This window comes from Mustela erminea, chromosome 11 (assembly GCF_009829155.1).
Source record: "Mustela erminea isolate mMusErm1 chromosome 11, mMusErm1.Pri, whole genome shotgun sequence".
NCBI lineage: Eukaryota > Metazoa > Chordata > Mammalia > Carnivora > Mustelidae > Mustela > Mustela erminea.
The window spans coordinates 17,336,313-17,362,520 of NC_045624.1; the positions used below are offsets into that span (position 1 = coordinate 17,336,313).

Here is a 26,208-nt window from a genome sequence, read left to right on the forward strand (position 1 = left end):
AGCAGCATTCTACCTCAGTGACATAAGCCTAAAGACTGATGGCAGGGAGGGGCGCCTGGGTGGCTCAGTGGGTTAAAGCCTCTGCCTTCGACTCAGGTCATGATCTCAGGGTCCTCGGATCGAGCCCTACATCGGGCTCTCTGCTCAGCAGGGAGCCTGCTTCCTCCTCTCTCTCTGTCTACTTGAGATCTCTGCCTATCAAATAAATAAATAAAATCTTTAAAAAAAAAAAAAAAAAAAAAGACTGATGACAGGGAGAACACCTAAAATTACCATAAAGTATGACACAGTTCCTGGGGGTGTCACAATAATAGAGCAGTATAATCAAAATCTGCTAGTCATAATGGTAAGTCTCATCAGTGAATGGCTAAACTATACACAGATTATTAGTTTAAAGAAACAAAGTGGGTTTTTTTGAAAATTTCATTGAAAAGGGATGAAAATAAAACTGATTTCTGGTGCTCAATAAAAAAGATTTTTATTAGTTAGAAAATTCACTTATCTCAATTCGTTCTCTAAATATCACAACCCAATGGGCCATAATCATCTATCTTCCATATTTTCTGCAAGGCCTAAAATGGTGTACGGCCTCTCAATAAATCTCTGGTTAAATTACATTTTAGAAGCCAGTTTATTCCTACCACAATAACCACTTTCTTTTACAGAAGAACAAATTTAGAGATCTTGCTTTCCATCTCACTATTCTATTCTTCACTGTGGGGTTTCATTCAAATAACAGTGGGTCAATGAAGTTCACAGCAAAGTACTAGGGGCTGGCTTTCGATGCCCAGGGCTGCCACAGATAGTATGGTAAGTCACGGACGTGGTCTACGCCTCGGGTTTGTGCAGTGGTAAAATGAGGACTGACACCGTCTATACTGAGGGCTCTTCTCACCTGCCCCGCTGCCTGCAAGTGCTGGGCCGTGCTGGACGTGAGGATGACCTGGCACAAGCGGAGCGCCGGGAGCAGAATCTGCCGGTAGCGGTCCACCGGGGCGGGGATGAACACTGGTGGGTCTCTCATGCCGAACATGCTTCATTCATTTCCACCCAACAAGGAGAGAGCGACAGTCCAAGAGTTAAGGGATGCTAACACTTCCTGCCCATCTCCATGGCAAGCAATCACAGGTGCCTGATTAAGGTGTGAGACTACTAAGGAGAACTCTGCATCCCGTATCAACAGTAAAAACGGAGTTATTTCAATTCTGAAAAATCGTGGTAAAGAAAATCTGTATAATTTGAAGACAATGCTTGGAACTTCAATATATTTATTCTACTCTAAATGCTTCTGTGGGCCACAAAAACTACAAACAAGAAACATAAAAAACTTTATTTTCTCCACATTTCCTTCTCCTGTACGCAGAGCCAGAAATGAGTCCACATTGTCCATTACACTAATAAATCAAGATTCGAAAAAGTTAAAATGAGGGGCACCTTGGTGGCTTAGTTGGTTAAGCAACTGCCTTCGGCTCAGGTCATGATCCTGGAGTCCCGGGATCGAGTCCCACATCGGGTTCCCAGCACCACAGGGAGTCTGCTTCTCCCTCTGACCTCCTCCCCTCTCATGCTCTCTGTCTCACTCTCTCTCTCTCTCAAATAAATAAATGAAATCTTAAAAAAAAAAAAAAAAAAAAAAAAACTTTAAAAAAATTGTTAAAATGAGGCTGTAAAATTTCACTTTTAAAATAAAGTATTGGGCGCCTGAGTGGCTCAGTGGGTTAAGCCGCTGCCTTCGGCTCAGGTCATGATCCAGGGTCCTGGGATCGAGTCCCGCATCGGGCTCTCTGCTCAACAGGGAGCCTGCTTCCCTCTCTCTCTCTGCCTGCCTCTCCGACTACTTGTGATTTCTCTCTGTCAAATAAATAAATAAAATCTTTAAAAAAAAAAAAATAATAATAAAAATAAATAAATAAATAAAATAAAATAAAGTATTAAGGGGGCGCCTGGGTGGCTCAACGGGTTAAAGCCTCTCTCTCTCTGCCTGCCTCTGTGCCTACTTGTGTTCTCTGTCAAATAAATAAAATAAGGTCATAAAATAAAGTATTAATAAGCTATCATTTATTATAAATGTTTACATTTAAATTTTTAAACAAAAGAAAATGGTTGCCTGTTGAAGAGAAGGGAATGGAAGCAAAATACAGAAATAAGACAAAGGCTTTGCACAGACAAGTGATTAGATGCCAATAGCTAAAGAATGTAATTAACTCAATCCTCTTTACATAAAGGGAAAATAATAATTCTCATGTTTAAGATTTCAGAAAGCAATATAAAAAGAAAAAAAAAAACATTTCTTTGCCGGAGGTAAGATAGTTCTACAGTTAATCCTGAAATACTCAAATATTCAATTTGGCAATTGATCTTTTGACAAAAATTAGTAAAACTGACCTAAGTGTTATTTACTGCTAAGAGGGTATGCTAACAATATTGTAGCCAGGTAGACAAAAATGAGGGGGAAAAAAAAAAAAAAACCATATTCAAACTGAACTGAGATATCTGTTAAAAGGCTTGAAACTTAAAAATAGTTTGACTAAAAGATTTCAAATGTGCAAAATGATACAAGAAAAATATAAAATACTATTCAAATCATCAGGAATAGGAAATCTACAACAAATTATAATTTCACTATAATACTTTAAAGAATCATACTACAACTAAAAATAAATGTTTTTTTTGGGAAGACTTTATTTAGAGAAGGAGAGCAAGCACAAGTGGGAGGGGTAGACAGAGAGAGAAAATCTCAAGGAGATATTGAACTGACCTCTGGGCCCAATGCAGGGCTTGATCTCAGGACCCTGAGATCATGACCCAAGCCAAAATCAAGAGTCAGATACTCAGTCACCTGGGCTACCCAGGCACCCCTAAAAATACATGTTCTATTGAACAGAACACTAAAGTTGGGAAGAAAAACATTTACTAATAAAATCCTCTATTTTCCTCTTAACATTACTGCTCTAAAATGGAAAGGATTAGGTCCCTCCTACTTTTATCCTCACTAGCAACTTCCATTTATTAGTAAATGGCAGGACAGAGGACCCAAAAAGAGTCATCAAGATGAAAGAATACTGCTCAAACAGAATGATAAACCAACGGCAAAATAATGTTTGGAATATTTTTTTTCCTCACTGATCCTTTACAGTGAAGAATTAGTAAGGAAACAGCACCAACATGTAGGGACACTTACCTCTGTGGGTCCATCTCTGGGCGCATGTCATAGACCTGGCACTGTGCCAGTCTCACTATCACCCCAGACCTCAGCAGCTCTAAAGCACCCTGCTGTATCTTAGCCACTCTTGTAAGAAATGCCTAAGAAGTTACAAAGGGAAAAACATCAGTACAGAAATCATATCCAAGGGCCTCAGATAAAAATGAGACTCTCTCCCAGCACATTTCTGATCTTCGATCACACTGAAGAGAAACTCTGAGCTAGCTATGCAGGGGCACATTAGACTACATTTCTCAGGATTCTGTGAGGACTGAATGGCACCACACATCTCAAGTGCTGCCTCTAGTGCCTTGCATGAAAATAAGTACTCAACGCCACAGGAGTTTCTCTTACCATCATGTGGGCAGAGGGAGGGCAGGGAAGACTGTTTTGCCCACAGCTCTATCTCTAGTACCTAGTGCCACACCTGGCATGTAATGGGTATTTAATAAATACTTACTGAATAACCAAAGGAAGGGAAAGAACTTCATAAGGAATTTAAGACTTCAGTGCTCCTATTATTATGACACGGTAGTGTTTTCAACCAGGAGGGAACAGAGAAAAAAAATTTGGAGGAAAGGAAATGATAGATTATATGCTGTCCTGAAAATCCTGTGTTAAACTAGAACTAGCACATCGATACTAGAATGTTCACCAGGCAGCTAATGGTCTGAATTTTATTGTGAAGAGAAAATTTTGCTCATTGCTCTCCTCAGGGGACTGAGTGTCCAATCATTTGCCATCATCAGCAACCTGACTGAGTAGCGGTTCCATGACCCAACCAAGCCCCTCAGGATCACTTCAACTCAACTTCAGCAGCCTAGAAGACGCATTGCTAACACGGTTCCAAATTTCAAACTCCTTAAAATGATTACAGCTTACATGACAGAAATATTCGAAATGGTGGTCACGTTAATGTTCTTTAATCTATTTACAGCTCTAAGAGGCAGTGAGCTGTTGATCTAACTTCAAATGAACATAAAGCCTTACCATTTTGGATTCATAAGTATAAAGCGCTTTTAAAAGGGGAGGTTGTGGAGTTAGTAAGCTCTGCAAAGTATGGTCATCTTCTACCAAGCTGTCCACAAGCACCTTCAAATAGCCACTGTTAGAAAGATACAAAAGCCACTGCTGCTGCTTGTCTACGGAGACAATCCGATCAAGAAGAGCCAGCGCCAGCATCTGAGGGAAGAACAAATCACAGTCTGGAACACGGAGATGGCCACCAGAATCATCAACAGAAACTGCCTTCATGTGAAAATACTTGGCACTTTTCTTACAAGGGGAATGGTAGCTAACAATAATATTTTCTTATTTTGTGGTTTGTTTTTTTTTTTTGAGAAACTGAAAGCTATGCATACAGAATCTCAGTTTATTAATAAAAGGAGGAAAGGGACTTTTTAAAATAGCTTTTTTTTTTTTCCTAACTGTGAAGTTTTAATTGCTCATTACAGGAAACCTAGAAAATATAGAAAAGAATATAGAAATACATGGTCTGTTAATCCATTTTTGGTCTCTCTCTCCTCCCAGTCTTTTTTCTTTTCTTTTCCTTGTTTTTTTTTTTTTTCTTTAAAGATTTTATTTATCTGAGAGAGAGAGAGCGAGCGAGAAAGAGAACATGAGCAGGGACGGGGAGAGAGAGAAGCAGGCTCCCCGCTGAGCAAGTATCCCAATGCAGGGCTCGATCCCAGGACCCTGGCATCATGACGCAAGTGGAAGGCAGACACCCACCCAACTGTATCACTCAGGCACCCCAGTCTTTTTTCAATGCATAAGAACACTTACACTTTTTCAACATAATTGAGAACTTACTATATAGTTTATATCTTATCCTATTTCTTAAAATCTCATTTCCCACAGTCTTCAAACACAGTTGACCCTTGAACAACACAGGGGTTAGGAGCACAGTGGAAAATCCACGTATAACTTAAGAATCCCCACTGCCTTACTTACTAACAGCCTACTGTTGACCAGAAGCCTTGCTGGTAATATAAACAGTAGATTAAAACAAAAAACAAAAAACAAAAAAGAGTAGATTAACATATGTTTTCTATGTTCTATGTACCATATACTGTATTATTCCAATAAAGTAAAGCTAGACAAGAGAAAATGTTATTAAGGAAATCATACGAAGGGGGAGCCTGGGTGGCTCAGTCAGTTAAGCGTCTGCCTTCAGCTCAGGTCATGATCCCAGGGTCCTGGGATCGAGCCCCGCATTAGGATCCCTGCTCAGCAGGGAGTCTGCGTCTCCCTCTCTCTGCTTCTCCCTCCCTCTGCCTCCTTGTTCCTGCTCATGTGCTCTCTCTGTCTCTCACTCTCTCTGTTAAGATAAATAAATAAAATCTTTTTTTAAAAAATCTTAAGAAGAAAAAATACATTTACAGTGCTGTACTCTATTTGTCAAAACAAATCTGTGTGTAAGGATGGCCGGGTGGCTCAGTTGGTTAAGCGACTGCCTTCAGCTCAGGTCATGATCCTGGAGTCCCAGGATTGAGTCCCCTATCGGACTCCCTGCTCAGTGGAGAGTCTGCTTCTCCCTCTGACCTCCCCTCTCGCATGCTCTCTGTCTCTCTCAAATAAATAAAATCTTTAAAACAAACAAACAAACAAATCTGTATATAAGTGGACCCCTGCAGTTCAAATCTATTGTTGTTCAAGGATCACTTGTATATGATTCAGAGGCTATGAAATTCTCCACTAGCAGGAAGTCATTTTCTCATTGCATTATCACTAGTATGACACAATATTTTAAAAGAAATATAAATGTAAGAAAGACATATTCAGTATAAAAGCTGTGCCTCCAGCATTCTCTTAACCAAAATCTTCCTTAAGCAGCATTTCTAACAGTGTAGGGCCAATCTCACAATCAGCAAAAAGATTATTCTGAGGGAAAATTCTAAAAAAAACTGAGATTCTGAACAGAATTAAAACATACGAATAAACAACAGAAATTCCAAATCAGAGCAAGTAAGAAAATTCACTAAAATATATTATAGAAAACAATTCTCAATACGCAACACGCATTTGAAAAGTTGATTCAGTTTATACCTTAGTAAGTCAAAACACTTATTCAATCATTCTGCTTAATAGAGAGTTACTATACCCTTCCAATCTCATGACCATCACAGGCATCTCGACAGACCACTTCCATGAGCGCAGCACCGTAGCTCTCAATGATGGCTATGTTTTCTCGCTGTAATTTACTAAATACATCTTCAGGGGCTGTCAGCCTTTCCCACATGGTTTTCTTGGCTAATAGGGTTATAAAAGAAAATATTGAAAATACTCCAATAAAAAACAGTTTGGTAACTGAGTACACCTCATACAGACGAGAAAAAAATCCCTTCATTATCGCATGTACCCACAGGCCCACCAACCAAAGGGTCCAGGCAGGCGAATGTCAAGGACCCAACGCACACATTCCATGTATGTACACTAAGATAACAATGGTATTAGGAGGATAGACTAGTCATTCTTAAAGAAATCAAGATGAATTATAAGAGTACAAGAGAACCAATACCCTGTGTTTATTCTGCTAACCAACCTATTTTCATCCTTTATTGAGATCTATGAGAAATGTGGCTAAAAAAATCAGGTACAACGTAGACCAGTATCTGCTTCCCAAAAAATTAAGATAATTTTATTCTTTTATATTGTGTAATTGAAATACTTATTAAAAGAAAGAGTATACCCTGTATCTTAAAGATATGATCATACATCATATATCTTAAACATGAGATTCACGTAACCTTCCAGAAAAGTTTCAAAACTCTATTACATAAAGCCATGACCTGTATTTGAAACCAATCTTGTGATTTTTTTTCCACCTACTACACAGCAGCTGTTTTAAAATTAAAGAAAAGTTCTCGAGATTAACTGATCAGAATGGAGAGTAAAAATGAAGCAGGATTAATCATGAAAAATAAAAAAGTTAACCCACATTGGGCCTACATTCCATTATAAAGTTTGCAGCAGGCAAACTTTCAGTTTTAATATTTTTTCCCTAAAATATTTTTAGCACTACTATGAATTTTATTTGTTATAGTTATTTTTAACTTCAAATAGTGTCAAAGGAGGGTATGTTTTGACGTTTCTCAATGTCACTCCCTTAGGTCATACGGTCCCACCTACTTCTCAGCCTCACTTTCCACTCTTTGCCTCTCCCACTAGCTGCCACCACACGAGCCTTTATGTTTCTGAAATTTACCACTTTGGCCTCAGGATCTCGTGCACTTTGATTTCTCATGGTTTTCCTCAGGTCTCAGCATGGCTGCCTCCTCTTCATCATTCCAGCCTCTAATGTCACTTCTCAACTACCTCCAACACTCCCTACACTACTACACACAGACACATCACAGTTCTATTGTATTTTCTGTCTAGTACTCACTTACCAGGACCTCGGGTGATATTACAGTGGGATTCTGTGTTGTCTACCACTAGTCTCCCGGTATTTAACCCAGTGGCTAGCACGGTAGCGCCAATATTACTGATGGACTAACAGCATAAAGAAAGTTCAGAACCTTGCCCCAGGGATGCCACCAGCTGCGCTAAGGACGGGCGCGGAAAAAACCCAGTCTGAGGAGCTACGGTACCTTTTCTATTTCACACAAACTTCTGTTTGAATAAAGGTTTTGAGTAAAAGTCTGAAAGCCACCACTTTCAAGTTTGTTTTAGCTACAAACTGCATATTTCAAACATGGCTGAAATAAGGGTAGAGGGCTGCTGAAACATGACTCTGGAGACTCTTCCACATAACCTGAGACCCCTGTAAGAACCCTGAGGGCCTCACGGTGAAAACTGAAAGCAGTGCTTTACAGCCGACTAGGTATCAAAGAAATAACTTGATTTTCGTTTTCAAACTTGAATAAGGTATCCAAGTTCCACATACTATTAACACCACCACCTAGAAATAAGATTAAAACTTTCTTTCAAATCTTCATTTTTTGAGAAATTCGTTCATTAGAAACTATCAAGTTAGTTTTTTATACACCAAACTGTCCCTTCTTCCAACATACCTTATAAATTACTGCCATACAAACTTTTCTAAATACCAACTTCGTATAACTTTTCTAAATAATATAAAATGCCTGGGGCACCTGGGTGGCTCAGTCAGTTAAGCAGGTGCCTTTGGCTCAGGTCATGATCTCAGGGTCCCAGAATTGAGTCCCCATCAGGATCCCTGCTCAGTGGGAAGTCTGCTTCTCCCTCTGCCTCTGCCGCTGTTCATTGTCTCTCTCTCAAATAAATAAATAAAATCTTTTAAAAAACAAAAAACCACTTGGGGCACCTGGGTGGCTCAGCTGTTAAGTGTCTACCTTCGGCTCAGTCATGATCCCAGGGATCAAGCCCCACATAGAACTTCCTGCTCAGCAGGGAGTCTGCTTCTCCCTCACTCACTCACTCCTGCTTGTGTTCCCTCTCTGGCCGTCTCTCTCTCTGTCAAATAAATAAATAATCTTATAAATAAATAAATAATCTTATAAATAAATAAATAATGAAATAGCTATCAATGCTTAATCCAACCACCTCTAACACTGCAATTTCATTTTCAAGGTCATTAATAATACGGTCCTACCCTCTCTACTTGACTTTATTTGCCATCAACCTTCTCCCCTACTTACAGGCCACTCTCCTTAGTCTTTACTCCCTCCTAGTCTGGGCCTTGCCTGAAAAGCCCTCCGCCATTTATTCCTGTGTAAATACATCTTTACCTGCAAAGAACAGTGAAAGTCTTGATCTTTTTTTTTTTTTATCTCTTACCTCTTATAAATTCATACTTGGGGTTTGAAAACTAAGGGCTGCAGGCAAAATCTGACCTGTTTTTAAAAAGCGTAATGAAAATGCAACAAACTCACGGTCCTTCATTTGCAGTCTTTGGCTGCTATCACACTATAATGGCAGGGTTGAGTAGCTGCAACACACAGCATACGGCTTGCAAGCCTAAAATACTTACTATCTGGCCCTTTACAGAAAAAGTTTGCTGGCATCTGGACCATATCATCCAATTTAACACTTCCGCTTTTATAAGTACATATATTGTCATTTCTACTAGAATATAATCCTTATGAAAACAAGAACCCAATTAGTATTTTCTGCTTCTTAGAATAAAAATAACCAACCACACCAAACTATTACTGATTTTTATTTGTATTACGAAAAACTGGAAATGATCCTAATGTCCAAAAATGGGTAAGCTAAATAAATTACAGTATTTTCTAAGTGATAAAATGTACATAGCTATTAAAAACATTACTTAAGAAAAAAGTTCATAAAATATTGAGTGGAGAGAAAAGGGAAATTATAAATAAGTACAAAATGGGGCGCCTGGGTGGCTCAGTGGGTTAAGCCGCTGCCTTCGGCTCAGGTCATGATCTCAGGGTCCTGGGATCGAGTCCCGCATCGGGCTCTCTGCTCAGCAGGGAGCCTGCTTCCTCCTCTCTCTCTCTGCCTGCCTCTCTGCCTACTTGTAATCTCTCTGTGTCAAATAAATAAATAAAATCTTTAAAAAAAAAAAAAAACAAAAAAAAAAACAACAAAATGATGGCTGACTCTAACCAAAATCTTGTGGTAGTTCTTAGCAGGGTAAAATGTGTGACCTCTTCTTCCTCTTATTTATTAGTATGTTCTAAACTTCCTACATTCAGTATATATTTTGAAATAAAAACTAAAAGCTAAAATTGGTTTCTAAATGTCTGATTATTAACTTTTAGTCAGGTTCTCAGGTTTGATTTTTTTGTTTTTTTTTTTTGAGAGACAGAGACAGAATGCATGCACATGTGTGTGGATTATGGGGGCAGAAGAAAAGGGAGAGAATCTTAAGAAGGCTCCATGCCCAGCTTAGAGCACAAAACAGGGCTCCATCTCACAACCCTGAGATCATGACCTGAGTCAAAATCAAGAGTCAGTCACTTAACAAACGGAGCCACCCAGGCAGCCCAGGTTCTAAACGAATAAATGAGAAATGGACATCTAAATTCACATCAAGCAAAGAGCCTACACGTAACTACAATACATACACATATAGCTATAGCTAGTGTTTTTACGTCTCTTATTGGAATCAGACTCAAAAGAACAGAGTCAATAGCAGGCACGATTCTCTATGAAATCCTTTTAGTCCCACTACTTTATGAATTATACATGTATTTATACTATAATACCAGATCTCACTAATGCCTAGATCATAAAAACTGAGAATCTCACCAAAGGAGTCTAAAAAATTTAATAATGGCAATAGATTATCTTTTATAAACCCTTTTTTACAAAAGATGAATTGATATTATGGTTTCACAAAGAATAATATTCTTGCTCAAAAGTTACAAAAGCCCCCAAAGAATTATGAGCAGAACAGAAAATTCCTTATTCTTATGAAAATTTCTAATGCTTACTTATAAATAAAGTATAAAACTGAGTATCATTAACTTGTCAAAATTAAGAGAAAAGAAAAGCCAATTTAAAACTATGAGAACATGGGGTGCCTGGGGGGCTCAGTCAGTTGAGTGTCCAATTCTTGATTTCGGCTCAGGTCATGATTTCATGGCTTATGAGATCAAGCCTTGTGTTGGGCTCTGCACTCAGTGGGGAGTCTGCTTAAAGATTCTCTCTCTCTGCCACCACCCCCCCACACATGAGCATGCACGCATGTGCTCTTTCTCAAATAAATAAATCTTTAAAAAATAAAGAACACATGAGAAAAGCTTATAATAAAGTTTAAGATTGCAACAATTTAAACACTTTCAAAATTAAGTAACTGAACCAACATCTTCCATATAGCTGTACCAATCACCTTATCAAGTTGAATGATAAGCTCCTAGAAAATGAAAAGTTATTAACCTGTTTTAAAAGCAATATAATCCATTTTACTGAGATTACAATAGAACATTCAAACAGGGCTAATCTCATGGAGATAAAACTAAGGCAGATATACTACACTCTCTACTCTGAAGTGTTAGCATAATTTTATAAATAAACTTCTACTGAAAACATTAACCTGATTAAAAGTGCTAAAAATGTGTTATCTTTATAATTATCAATCTGTATTTAAATGGAAAGTGTTTTTATAATACTAGAGTTTAGGAAACAAACCAAAAAAGAAATTAGGAATATAACAATGGTGCCTCATATTAAACATTTAGGCTCTGGTCAAATTATCCATATTTTCTCCTACTGGTCACTGGTAAAAAAGAACATAAAAGGTGAAAAGAATACAATGAGAGATAGTCACGATGTCAACTCTTGTCAACTAACCCCTAGGGATTACACATGCAAAAGCAATGTCAGATTTTCACTACCATGTTCTTAACTGGAAAAACATCTAAGAATCTTCCATATAAGAAGACATGTAAGAATTCACTCAGAGAACGTATGGTTTTGTTCCTCCCCAGATCTGCACTGACAGCTCGAGGTGATGAAATCTACCTGTAGGGATTTTCAGAAAGCTAACTATACACTTAAGAGCCATCTGAATTCCCTTTTCCCTAAACTATATGTTCATATCCCTTGTCCATTTTTCTACTGGGTTATTGATTTATAGGTGCTCTTTACACACTAGAAATTAGTCACTTAAAACGTGAGCTACAGGGGCACCTGGGTGGCTCAGTGGGTTAAAGCCTCTGCCTTCAGCTCAGGTCATGATCCCAGGGTCCTGGGATCGAGTCCCACATCAGGCTCTCTGCTCAGCGGGGAGCCTGCTTCCTCCTCTGTCTCTGCCTGCCTGCCTTTCTGCCTACTTGTGATCTCTGTCAAATAAATAAAATCTTTAAAAAAAAAAAAAAAAAAGTGAGCTACAAATACATTGCTGGCAGATATTATCTATCAAATTAAAAGGAAAAAATTACAAATTGCAAAAAGACAACAACAACAAAAAAGATGAAGATGTGAGATGCTCTGGTCGGGAGAAGGAACATTCTTTAACAGATTGAGAAAGCCGAATTCTAATCTCAGATCTATTACAGACAAGCAAGTCATTTAGTCTATGTAAGTAAGATTCCTTTTACACAAAACAAGGAAAATAACTGCCCGGTATCCAGTATATATAGCTATGTTAAAAATAAAGTAAGGGCACCTGAGTGCTCATTCGGTTAACTGTCCAACCCTCGGGTTTCAGCTAAGGTCACAATCGCCATGCTGGGCTAGGTGCTCAGTGTAGAGTGTGCTAGAGATTCTCTCTCTCCCTCTCCCTGCACCCCTTCTTCTGCTTGCACGTGTGCTATCTCTCTCTAAAATAAATAAACTCTTTAAACAATCAATCAATAAATAAGTAAAGTGAAAGTGGTATGGAAAAATAAGTATACAGACTTTAAAACATCAGTTTCTGGGGGGTGCCTGGGTGGCTCAGTTGGTTAAGCATCTGCCTTTGACTCAGGTCGTGATCCCAGCCCCCATTGGGCTCCCTACTCAACAGGGAGCCTGCTTCTCCCTCTCCCTCTGCTGCTCCCCCTGCTTGTGTTCTCTCTCTCTCTCTCTCTCACAAATAAATAAAATCTTTTTTTTTTTAAATCAGTTTTTGTTTTAAAACAAAATAGAAAATAGATACAGTGTCAAAATATACGTATACACACATGTCCTCAATAAATATTTATTGAATTTAATTCTTCTTTTTCTTTTTTTAGCAGGCTCCATGCTCAGGATGGAGCCCAATGTGGGGCTTAAAATGAAGACCCTGAGATCAAGACCTCAGCTAAATCAAGAGTTGGATGCTCAACCGACTGAGCTAATCAGGCACCCCTGAATTTAATATACCTAATTTGAAATTTTAAAACTCTAGTATCTATAGAATAAAATATTCTGCTATTTAAAATAAGTCAAAATAGGGCTGCCTCAGTGGCTCAGTCATTAAGCATCTGCCTTCAGCTCAGGTCATGATCCCAGGGTCCTAGGATAAAGCCCCACATTGGGCTCCCTGTTCACCGGCAAGCCTGCTTCTCCTCTCCCACTCGCTCTGCTTATATTCCCTCTCTCACTTTCTCTCTCTCTCTCTGTGACAAATAAATAAATAAAATATAAATAAAGAAATAAAAATAAAAATAAAATAAGTCAAAATTAGCAGCAATTAAGTGGTAAAAAAAAAACTAAGGGATGAAATTAAAAACAGATCATTTGAAAATTAAAAACAAAGGAGAATTTTCTTTTGTGGCCACACTACTTTTAACATCTTGATAATCATGCCTTTTATAAAAAGCAAGTTGTGGCGTGCCACCTAGTGGTTATGTGGGGATTTCGCCATAGTTCTACTAAATAGAATATTAAAAAATTTTAGACAAGAGAAACATGGGCGTGACGTGCTGGGGGAGAGGAGCAGGGAGTGGAAGCTCCATCATTACTGTCTCTCTTTATAAAAGTTCCTATTTGCTTAAAAAACTTCTCTGAACTATTATTTAATGACTTTAAAGGGGTGCCTGGGTGGCTCAGTGGGTTAAAGTCTCTGCCTTCAGCTCAGGTCATGTTCCCAGGGTCCTGGGATCGAGCCCCACATCAGACTCTCTGCTCAGCAGGGAACCTGCTTCCTCCTCTCTCTCTCTCTCTCTGCCTGCCTCTCTACCTACCTGTGACCTCTGTCAAATAAATAAATAAAATCTTTAAAAAATATATATATATTTTTTGTGCATTTTTTAAGTGAGTAAGGCATTTCCATAAACACATCACTTGGTTATTATCTATCTTTCTAAGAAAGATATGTAAAAATATATAGCCAGTAAAGAGTAATATGAGATAATCTGGATCTTACACACAAAGTGGCTTTTAAAAATCTGTGTACAAAATAGCAAATACTTATAACCGTTCTTAGCAGGGAACCAGGAGTCCATTATCAAAAGGTGCTTATGGCAAGTTCTTAAATAGCAGGATAACCCTGGTATAGAGTATTATATACTCATCTGCTGAACTGTTAAAAAATTTTTCATATCCGGAGACTGAAGGGTCCACGTTATTACTCTTAATTAAAAACGCTAATATTTTAGAAAGTGGAATTTATCAATATTTGAAACAGGCATTACATTTGACCAAGAAATGCTACTTCTTGGTCACATTAGTACAAAGACACACATGCACTCCATGTGTCACATGGTCACATTAATACAAAGACACATGTGCACTACTGATGAGACTTCATATAGGAAAAGGCCATTTGGTAGAATCTACTAAAATAAATATGTGCACACTCTTTCACATGGAAATTTTACCATGAAGGATTCTTCTAGAAAAATACACAGGCATATAAAAGAATATCTGATGTAGCACTTTTGTGACAGTAAAAAATCAAAAACAACAGAAGTGCCTATGAATAATCCAAGTAGGGAAATAAATGTTTCCATATTACGGAACAACATAGTCATTTGAAAAGGCTTCAACTACGGGTGCCTGGGTGGCTCAGTCAGTTAAGCAGCTGCCTTCAGCTCAGGTCATGATCCCGGGGTCCTGTCAGACTCCCTGCTCAGCGGGGAGTCTGCTTCTCCTTCTGCCTGCCACTCCCCCTGCTTGTGCACTTGCGCGCTCTCTCTGTCAAATAAATAATCTTCAAAAAAAGAAAGAAAATATTCGACTAGATGTGCACTGTGATGTACTGCAAAAGGAAGAAAGACATGGATACACTAAGTATCACATATTGTTCAATGCGACCAGAGACAATAGAGGGAGTTAAAAAAATATATAAGCTAAAGTGGTATCTGAGAGTTTGTTTGTTTTTTATAAAGATTTCTTTTTTAATTTATTTGACAGACAGAGATCACAAGGAGGCAGAGAGAGAGAGAGAAAGAAAGAGAGGAGGAAGCAGGCTCCCCACTGAGCAGATAGCACGATGAAGGGCTTGATCCCAGGACCCCGGGATCACGACCTGAGCTGAAAGCAGAGGCTTTAACCCACTGAGCCACCCAGGCTATTATGAGAAGATAGTACTCATGTACTATCTTCTTAATTTTAGAAAATTAAACATTCTTCCTTGACTTTAGAGCAGACATTTAATAATTCCATAAAGACTCATTTATTAAGATTTGCTTCACCAAGGGATGGAAAAGGGATTTTTTTTTTAATTTAAAGTAACCAATCACTAAAACAGAAAAGATGAGAAATCTATCCAGTTCTACCTGCTTCTAATGTGTCTGGTTCATCTGGTCTTTGGGCGATCTGTAAGTAATACAACAGAGAGCCATAGAGGTGTGTCCTCACTCGCTGGAATCCGCCACCTAAGGAGATATATAGTAAAAACCTTTCTTCAGATTAAAGTTAAAACAAACATAAAAATATAATTTATAAGAACTTTAGACGAAAAAAACCTGTCTTCAAAATGAAGTCCAAGAGCTTCTTCAATATGATGTGAAGCGAAGAATCTCCAATAGAAGCAAAACCCACCACTGGGTTCTCTGCTGGAGGAGGGGAGGCGAAAGAACTATCAAGCATAAAAGCACAATGAGTCTCTCCGGATCCCAAGACTAATGGTTGTTTCTGTTCCGTGCGAACGGCTTGGCTTAGGTGAGCAGTCAGGGTGAACACAGCACCTGCCACCACGGGCATTAACTCCTGGGCTGCTTCGTCATCCAGTATCTTAAAGAAGAAAGACAAATCAGAGTGAGGACTCTGCTTTTAGCTACAGTCATTAGCAGGCTTTACATGCATTTAGCTTTTCAACTACCGTAAGAATGTAAGAATGGAATGGCACTGTTCAAAGAAAACAAAAACTAAAATATAGAAAGAAATTGAAACATGAAGCTGGTAAACACGTGTTCCTAACCAGAAGGGATTCCTATCAACATTCCTTAGGTTTTTTAATGCACATTCATGTAAACGGCCTCACAACCAGTGACCCATCCAGTATGTCCGGGGTGGGATCTATCCCTGTGTATCTTTAAAAAGCTCCCTAGATAATTCTGATACACACTTGGGTTGAGAGCCACTACTGTACAGAAGCTTTTTTCAAGGGAAGTTTTAACAATGGCAGTGTGCAACTCTATTTATTCCTAATAGAAAAGGGGGCAGAAAAAGATGGTGGCAAACTGTGTTTAGATGGTGTACAAATATTTGTTCAGCAATATAGGAAGTAATTATGAAGTAAGAAAGTTTAGGAAGCAATTTAGGAAGTATGTTACCTTGTCATGCACGTCTTGTAAAATATCACGAATAATCAGTTGTCGATCCTCTGCCTGAATGAGGTCCTGGGGACAAGCTGTCAGTATAATTTCTACCAGCTGCCTCCATGACTCTAATACATGCCGCTTTGCATGAAGACACTGCAGCAATTTGTTTCTTCCTACCACATACTGAAGTATAGTGCTGATTTCCTAAAGCCACAGAAATTGAATCACAAGGTTACTGCATGGGCAAATGATATTTTAACCAACAGAGTCCTTTTTTCTTTTCTTTCTTTTCTTTTTTTTTTTTCTTATTGGGTGGCTTTCAGCTCAGGTCATGATCTTGGGGTCCTGGGATCAGGCCCCACGTCAAAGTCCTCACGCGGAGGGGAGTCTGCTTCTCCTTCTTCCTTTCCCTCTGCCTCGCCCCCACTCATGCTTGAGGATGTTTCTCAAATAAATAAAGTCTTTTAAAAAAATAAAATTTATTTATCTTTTTTAAATTATTTTATTTTAAATATTTTTATAATTTAAATTCAATTAATTCACATACAGTGTATTACTGGTTTCATAGGTACAGTTCTGTGATTCATCAGCCTTATGTGATACCCAGGGCTCATTACAACCCATATCCTCCTTAATGTCCATCACGCAGTTACCCCATCCCTCCTCCCCTCTACCCTCCAGCAACCCTCAGTTCATTTATCTTTTTTAGTAATCTCTAAACCCAACGTGGGGCCCAAACTTCATGACCCTGAGACCAAGTTGCACACTCCTCCAGCTGAGCTAGGCTGAGTCCCAGTGGAGCCCTATTTTTAACTCTGTCTGTTCCTCTGAATACACTTAAAGTATACTTTGGAAACCTTCCATGTGCACGTCAATAAGCTGAGGCAGTATGGGTAGAAATGAGCTTTTTAACTCCATCTTCTCTTTGTATTATCTACTTACACTTACTGTGGAGCACCAGAGTTGCCTATAACTCAAGGTCAAGGGCTTGTTTCCCTGACACATCTTTTATTTCTTTGCCTCTTGCTTTGGCCTAGCCAGTAGTGTGTCCATATACATGATTCTTCCCACCTGACCTCTTACCCATTCCTCCCCACCTGTGATGACAAATGACTTTCTCTTCCCTAAATGACAGAGAGCAAGGGAAGTCTAATATGCAATATGGACAGGCTGCAAATCCTTTACTAGTATAGCAGAAAAAGATGTTATTCCCTCTGGCATCCAGATGTTAACTTCGGTTTACAGTATCAAAGTTTTAAAGTCAAAATGAAAGATTCCATGAATGTTTAATTTTAAATAGTTTACTTATTAATCAACTACAAGTCAATTTACTGGTTTGTTTTCAAACTGGCAATTAAGTCGTTAAAAAAGGTTAAAACTAACAAATACTCAACAGGGCTTACCTCCATTAGCAGAGGTCGCTGGCCTATGGCTGCCATACCCTGAAGGGCATTTACTTCCGCTACCAGAACCCTATGGAGAAGCTATAGAATTGAGAAAAGAGAAAAATCAGACCACTGCAGACACTGACAGAACAATACCTCTAGCAATTACTATAAACAGCCCTAGAGGGAAAAGTTTGGGATACCATCTTCAAGTGGCACTGTCTAGTTTCTAGTTACAAACTTTAGATATCCCTTACATTACTAAGTGCTACCAAAGAGCCTCTGTAGCAGATCAGTTCGTGCAAATGCCCTTGGATATCTTCTTCCTACTAGTGAGGCCATTACCATTCACCTGGTAGAGAATTAAATAGCTAAAACCATTCCATAGCTGGGCAGCGTGACTGCTCTCAGGAAGGTGATGGGAAACCTTTTGAAGAGGTCAAGTTAGGGGGCGCCTGGGTGACTCAGTGGGTTAAGCCTCTGCCTTCAGCTCAGGTCGTGATCTCAGGGTCCTGGGATCAAGCCCCGCATTGGACTCTCCGCTCAGTGGGGAGCTGCTTCTCCCCTCCCTCTCCCTCTGCCTGCATCTCTGTCTACTTGTGATCTCTGTCAAATAAATAAATAAAATCTTTAAAAAAAAAGAAAAAAAAGAGGTAAAGTTAGTGTGGCTTATTCAGTTTCATTTCCCAGCTATTTGAAAAATGAAAACCACAGCCCAATGAACCAAAATCCTTATCAGAAAACAACTGTATAGCTCTATTTTTCTCCGATGACTCAAAGTCAGAAGCACTTGATACTGCACACACTTCAGACTAATCCTCACCTTGACATTGCAGACTGTCTGTCCCCGTAAATTCTTGTGTTCACAGTTAGCAATAACTTGTTCGATCTGGGCCCGATCAAAGAAATCTAACTGCAAAGGCTCAGGGATCTCCTGACTGAAGTCAATCGAGTCAAGAATACTTAAAATTTTTCGACGTACTAGAAAAAAAATAAAAAGTAGTTCAGTTTTACTTGGGACCATCAGGAGAAGAGCAAACCATTGTACTCAGCTCACGCACAAAGGCTGTGCTATGTTCAAGCAAGTCCAGCAACAGAAGACTGGGTTGAAATCTAAATTTGACTTTATTTCTAATATACCCATTTACAAGAACATTTTTTCCATTCATTCATCCTAGTTTTAAAAAAATTATTTCTGAATGGCAAATAATCCTTTCCACTTTTCTGTGGCAAATAATCCACTCTTCTATACCAGTTCAGAATTTGCAGATACAGGAGTAATAATTACCTTCTAAATTTTTAAGCAATTTAATATATACCTATAAAGTCGTTACAGATTCAAAGGGCTTTACCTTTTGTAGCAGTGTCAAAGTGAAGGAACCCAGAGACAGACCTATTTTCATCTTCTATTCCTCCTTCACCATCTGTTAGAGCATCAATAATAGCAGATTAGGAAAAGAACAACACACTTGTAACATTTATTTGGAAATAACAAACAAAGTATTTCTTTTCTAGGTCACTGCTGCTAGGTCAAAGAGTCCTCTGCAAAGGGATAATTGAAATGCAGAGATGATGAGAACTTACCAACAACATTCATCTAATTCTTTCCGTTCCTAGGAGATCCACTTCACAATTGTAAAGAGGATAATCAGAACTCCCAAAGAGGCAGGACCCAATCATGCCAGTGAGATGATTAGAAAAGCTTATGCTTAATTTGCATGCATAAGACACATTAAAATATCATGGGTCATGCTGGCTCAGTATGACACACTCCACTGAATATTTGTGGATATAAATATAGCAGAAAGTGGATGCTTCAAACAATAATAAAATGACAATTATGGGATGACTTAAAAATTCTGTGTTTTAAGGAAGAAAATTCTAAAGACAGAAGAACTTATTTGGTCTACAATTACATGCTAAGCACAAGACTGTTGTGCTCACATTCACACAGACCAGTCAGCAGCACAATAAAACAAATGCCAACGCATACACGCTGACCTGAGTACGGTTTCACGGGCATGTCATCCAGTAAGAGGTGCAGGAGCCTCTGGGTATGTGACCGTTGACGATTCAGAGAAGTTACCCTTAGTTCTATGGAGGCAGTTTTCATTAGCCATGACATCTGGTTCAGCATAGACATTTCATACTCTGCAAGTTACATAGAGATTTGGTTTCAGAGTAGTAACACAGGATCGTAACAGACCTAAATTCTGTAACTCATCAGGTATGTTTCGACGTAACACAGTCAGTAACTTCTGAAACCTGCCATCATAATAATTTATCACTCTAAGGAAATTAAAAAAGCAAAAACAGATGCTAAGAGAGAAAAAATAAACAAGTATATGTCTATAAAAGATAAGCCAAAGCAAATGAAGAATACAAGATAATCAAGCTTCTATTACCAGAACTTTACAGAGATCTACAGAATTATAAGTCTGTCCTATTTGGACATTAATATGGAACTTCATACTTGAAAAAAATTAATTCTCAAATATATAACTTATAAAAAAAAAATCCCTAACATACAGTTTGACTTTTATTTTCTTTTTTTCTTTTTTTTTTTTAATTTATTTGACAGACAAAGATCACAAGTAGGCAGAGAGGCAGGCAGAGAGAGAGGAAGGAAAGCAGGCTCCTCTGTGGAGCAGGGAGCCCGATGCGGGGCTCGATCCCAGGACCCTGGGATCATGACCTGAGCCGAAAGCAGAGGCTTTAACCCACTGAGCCACCCAGGCGCCCCTGACTTTTATTTTCTAAAACAAATATATAACTCATAATTTTATATCTCTTGAGATAATCAAGGCCACGTGATTTAACACAGAATTAGCATTCATCTTTACACCATAGCAGTGACTCAAGAGCTACAGCCATGACCCTGAGCCATCCTATGGCTGTGGACCTCAATAGGGGCCATAGGGTGACCAAGAACATGAGAAAGCTGAGGCCCAGCCATGACAGGCACCTCATCAAGAACACCAAGTTCATGCAGACACTATCCAAGATATGCTGTGGAGCCACTCAAGGTCTCCAAGAGCAAGGGGCTCTCAAGTTCATCAAGAAAAAGGTGGGGGGGGCTTTTTCTTGACACCAAGAAGATGAGAAAAATTTCGCAATGTCCTGCCAGCCACGAGGAAAGCTGCTATCAAGAATGACCAAGCCCCTCCCTACTCTGGGCATACTAAAACCTTTCCAGAAACAAGAACAAAAATCAAACTATATAATTAGGATTGGGAATCACTTAAACCTTTTGAATCCAATATTCTTAATATGCCTGATCTAAAGTCTTAATTTCTAAAAGTATAAATATAAAATACACCAGGGGCGCCTGGGTGGCTCAGTGGGTTAAGCCTCTGCCTTCAGCTCAGGTTATGATCTAAGGTCCTGGGATCCAGCCTCGCCATCAGGCTCTCTGCTCAGCAGGGAGCCTGCTTCCCCCTCTCTCTGCCTGCCTCTCTGCCTACTTGTGATCTCTCTTTCTCTCCCTCAAATAAATAAATAAAATCTTTAAAATACACCAAATACTACTACTGCCATCAGCTCTACTGCCAACAGGCAAAACTAGATTCTCTTTTAAAAAGACAGATACAGTAATAGATAAGACATTAACTTTTCTTCCTAATTAGATAGAAAAGAGGGCTTCTTAAAAAGCTTGTTATATAAACAAAATCTCAGGACTAAAAATAAGACATGCTTAATAAGAAAATGAAGTGAAAAATATTTTGCTATTAGATAATTCCCCAGGGCCTCTCAAACCATCACTCTAAAAAGTAGATTAGTAGCTGATAATTCCTAGTAATAAGAATTTATTATGCAATCTGTGAGCTTGTATTTCCCAAAACATAAAGATGATACTAAATAATCTTAAAAAAAAAAACTCCACATACTACACTATCTAGATATAATATGAATTAAGAAAATTGTTACAAAATGATCAAAAAGAAAATTATATAAAGTAGAATCCTATAAAACACAGGTAGCCTGGGATTGTGTTGGCCCCATCAATAAACTCCCCTATGGTTTTCCACCGTACTGAGTTTTCCATTTCTCATGTTAAGACCTGAATTGGTTTCAATATATACACAAGAAATAAAAGTAAAACAATAGATTGCAATTAAACACCTTCACTCAGAAAAATCTGAATTTCCAGAATCATCTTATATAAGTACTTTCTTATCTCTTCAACAAAATTAAAAATTTTTATTTGGTAGAACAAGGATAAATTCTATCCCTGGCAAGCTATTTTTAAATAATTTTATGCCAGCAGCTAGAACATGAGGCTTCTCGAGAACAATTACAGAAGCAATCCAAAGTAACAAAGAAGCAAAGTAACAAAATGAAAGCTGAATTCCACAAATACTGTAACTGCTACCCCCCACCACCAACACTGTACAAATAAAACCAGGCAACACGGGCTTGACAAATAGATATTAATGGTATGGGAAAATAATGTCCTACCTTTGTTAGAGAAAGGTAAATGTTGCAACTGAGAAAATAAAAAGTCCTGGCTGGTTCTCAAGTACCTCATGGTGGGACCGGAAGTGTCCGAGCAGGCGCACAACTGATAGATCACCTGAAGGGTTAGAGATGCGCAAAGCCCCAGGTCATTTTCTGTGTGTTCAAAATTTTAAGGTAAAAAGTGAACCAGAAACTAACACCCATTGGTAACTCAAGCAAAATAGATAAATACACATAAAACATGCTCAGGTACAAGCAGCTGTAGGGAAGCTCACGCAAGACAACGTACTGGAATATAACTGAGAGTGCTGATGACATCACTACAGAGCTAATCTTGGAGTCAGCCTAAGTATGTTTGTTAATACACAGAGTTAAGTTTAGTATTTTAGTTATTATTTTTAAAAGATTTTTATTTATTTATTTGAAAGAGAGAGAGAGATCACAAGTAGGCAGAGCAGCAGGCAGAGAGAGAAGGGGAAGCAGGCTCCTCGCCGAGCAGAGGGCCCGATGTGGGGCTTGATCCCAGGACCCTGAGACCACGACCTGAGCCAAAGGCAGAGGCTTAAACCACTGAGCCACCCAGGCACCCCTTCAATTATTAATAGCAAAATACTCGAAGAAACTTCTAATAACTGTACTTAATTTATCTGACTCTCGGGAAGATAAAAAATTTACCAGAATTGAAGCAATTTAAAAAAAAAAAAATAGAAAGAAGATGCAGATTAAATAACACCTTGCACCGTCTCAGCTGAGGCTGAAGAAGGCAATGCTCTTGTCCTGATTTCAGCTTTAATGTTGTAACAGCTGTTCTTTGTATATATTGTATGTGATCTGCTTTTCCTATTTTGTGCCTGTTTTTCATATTTTGTGATTTCGCTATTTAAAATAGCCACCAAGCGGCACCTGGGTGGCTCAGTGGGTTAAGCCGCTGCCTTCAGCTCAGGTCCTGGGATCGAGTCCCGCATCGGGCTCTCTGCTCAGCAGGGAGCCTGTTTCCTCCTCTCTCTCTCTCTGCCTGCCTCTCTGCCTACTTGTGATCTCTCTCTGTCAAATAAATAAATAAAATCTTTAAAAAAATTAAAAATAAAATAAAATAGCCCCCAAGCATAGGGCTGAAGTAAGTGTTCCTAAGTACAAGGAGGCTAGGACGTGCCTTACAGAGAAAATACAGGTGTTAGGTAAGCTTCATTCAGGCATGAGCTGTAGTGCTACTCGCCTTGAATTCAATGCTAACGAATCAATGATATGTATTAAGCAAAGTGTCTCTTAACAGAAACACATATAACCAGGTTATTGAATTATCGGTTGCCGGAATCCAAGGCTTACAGGCTTAACACTAAGTTTTCCCTAGGAGCAATGACTCAATATTCGCCAATTCGGTGTTCATTGTGTATTTATAAAACCAGTAATGACAATCAACTATAAATCCATGTCTGTCCTTATATTCTTAAGAAAAATACAGAAGAGGGGGCACCTGGGTGGCTCAGTGGGTTAAGCCTCTGCCTTCGGCTCAGGTCATGATCTCAGGGTCCTGGGATCGAGCCTCACATCGGGCTCTCTGCTCAGCAGGCAGCCTGCTTCCTCCTCTCTCTCTGCCTGCCTCTCTGCCTACTTGTGATCTCTGTCTGTCAAATAAATAAATAAAATCTTTTTAAAAAAAATAAATAAATAATTCTAAAAACAAATAAATAAATAAATAAAAAGAAAAATACAGAAGAACAGGGACACCTGCATGGCTCAGTCAAGCATCTACCTTCAGTTCAGGTCCTGATCCCAGGGTCCTAGGATCGAGCCCACACTGGGCTCCCTGGTCAGCAGGAAGCCTGCTTCTTCCTCTCTCACTCCCCCTGCTTGTGTTCCCTCTCTCACTCTGTCTCTCTGTCAAATACATAAATAAAATCTTAAAAATAAAAAGAGAGAAATACAAAAAGTTCTGAAGGTGTTGGCTAGAGCAAAGAACCTGGCAAAAATCTACAGGTAATTTACACTGCAGCAGTGCAGGAAGCTGTCAGCAGAAAGAACTACACAAACCATGTCTACACAAGGAAAAAAACTAAAAATAACACAAGGTAAAACTTAAATTGTGCGGTTGCAGATGTACACTGGTCTTCCAGATAGCTGTGATGTTATTTTTGGTACTCTATAAACAAATAAGCATTTGAGAAGCTAATACTGAACTTCTCCAAACAAAACAAAATCAGTTATCCATATTATGTGGCCCCTTGAGAAGATGATCTCAGGGTTCTGGGATTGAGACCCTGCATCAGGCTCGCTGCTCAGCAGGGAAGATACAAGATCTTCTCTACTGAGAAGATACAAGAACAGATGCTCAAAGATGTGGGAGAGGTCACACTGTCGGAGGAAGGACACGGCAAGTGAGTTCCCGAAACACTACAAGCCATTCTACAAGTGTGTGCCCAATAACCTCCCCAGTTCCCAAGACGAGGCAGGAAAAATCTCCATCCTCAGAGGGAGCACAAAGGAACAGGCCCAGTCTCAACTTCTTCATCCAGAAGGCCTTGTACTGCTAGATGACGCAGATATCAGGAAGGTCCAAACTCTTCCCTTTGCTACAAGGGAAGCAGGATAAAGTATAAACCTATGGGGGAAGGAAGCATCTTCCATTAAAAATGGAGCAGTGCTCCTTGGTTCAGTGCAGATTCTGACTCAGCAGTCTGGAGCGGGACCCGAGCTTCGGCACTAACAAGCTCCTGAGGGGGGCCGGCTGATGAGGCTGGACCCCAGTTTGAGTAGTGAAGTCACAGAGCAGCTGTAAGAAGCTGGCAGACCGCTGGGATAGACACGTTTTCGTTGGTCAGGACGGTGGATACAAACCAGAGCATCTGGGCGAACCAGGGCCCGCACTCTGATGTGGTGAAAATCAGCGGAGCGGAGTAGCAGCGCTTCTGCTTTCCGGTCTGTCAGACTTTCCCCCACTGCCCTCTCCCCACCTCTGTCTTAAATCTGGCTCTGTTCACTTACTTCACCTGCCTAACTCCTCTAGCCTCCTTTAGCCTTTAGCCTAACTCCTTTAGATCGAGCTTATCAACTACTTCTACATATATATGTCGAATTCTAGAGCACTGCTAAAATGCACATCAAGTTCATTCCCCCATTTTGATTCTGAGGGAGACCAAGCTTACAGGTCTTCCTCACAGGACTCACAGTGAAGGGCTGTTTGGACAGCTAGAGGACAGAAGAAAATTGTAAAGAACTACAAAAAGAAAAATGGGAGCATAATGAAGAAAAATCTCCAGGTCACTAGAAGCCAACAATGCCTTTCTTACTCTGAAAACGTGAATCAAGGGTGCTACTGAAATTAAGAAATGAGTCACACCTTAAAGAGCCTAGTTTTTCAAACACAAAATGAGTAAGATGAGAAATAATCGTAAGTGAACAAAGGCAAAACAGAAGCTCTCAGGACAGTTTCAACTTGGCACTAATGTGACTTTCCACCACCTTACGTTTGGTTCCAGTGCTGGAATCACGCGGTTCTTAAACAGCGCTTTCACCCACAGTCCTACATTCTCAGCTAAGTCCCACAGTAGCCCACCGCACACACAGACACACACAGACAAGTTCCGTGCCACGCCCAAGCTGATGTAGCTCGTTAAGGGACAGAGATGAGAATCAGAGGTCTTCTGACCCAAATCCACTACTGTCTTCACCAAAAAGAAACAATTTGAAACAGCACCACTGGATACTTTCTACACTACCGGGTCAAAATCCATCTCGAAAATCTAATTTCCCTCATTTCTCAAGGGAGCAACACGTAAGATCTATACATCTATAGGTTCTTGGGGTTTGTGCTCCACGGATTTTATCTATAAATGAAAGACAAGCCAAACTCACAACTCAAGTCTTACTGTTATACTTCCAGATCTGTGATATATTCAAGCATTTCTTAAATCTCTCCTACTAATTGCTATTAAATACAGCCTTCTGTATACCTGGTAACACAGTTCGGCGAGCTGAGGAGATTCTCTCACTGCCACTGGGCCTGTTCTCCCTTCAGTTCCCTTCTCCAAGATGTTTAAAATGGCGTGAAGGCACGTCCGAGGGCAACCCAACACTCCTACGAGAAACCAAGAAGAAACTC

General features: G+C 39.4%; 1 protein-coding gene across 3 annotated transcripts in view; it reads right to left on the bottom strand.

Moving 5' to 3' along the window:
• The window catches only part of NUP205 (nucleoporin 205), an 84,981-nt gene that overhangs the window by 18,396 nt on the left and 40,377 nt on the right, over positions 1–26,208 (bottom strand). For all 3 annotated transcript variants that reach the window (XM_032304199.1, XM_032304201.1, XM_032304200.1), the window contains 13 exons: positions 26,060–26,184; positions 22,110–22,224; positions 19,653–19,802; positions 19,004–19,075; positions 18,475–18,632; positions 17,670–17,750; positions 16,279–16,470; positions 15,469–15,736; positions 15,280–15,378; positions 6,306–6,454; positions 4,193–4,384; positions 3,182–3,303; positions 896–1,034 (listed from right to left, as the gene is read on the bottom strand). In XM_032304199.1, the coding sequence (XP_032160090.1) occupies positions 896–1,034; positions 3,182–3,303; positions 4,193–4,384; positions 6,306–6,454; positions 15,280–15,378; positions 15,469–15,736; positions 16,279–16,470; positions 17,670–17,750; positions 18,475–18,632; positions 19,004–19,075; positions 19,653–19,802; positions 22,110–22,224; positions 26,060–26,184 (1,862 nt within the window). The remainder of the gene's footprint in view (positions 1–895; positions 1,035–3,181; positions 3,304–4,192; positions 4,385–6,305; positions 6,455–15,279; positions 15,379–15,468; positions 15,737–16,278; positions 16,471–17,669; positions 17,751–18,474; positions 18,633–19,003; positions 19,076–19,652; positions 19,803–22,109; positions 22,225–26,059; positions 26,185–26,208) is intronic.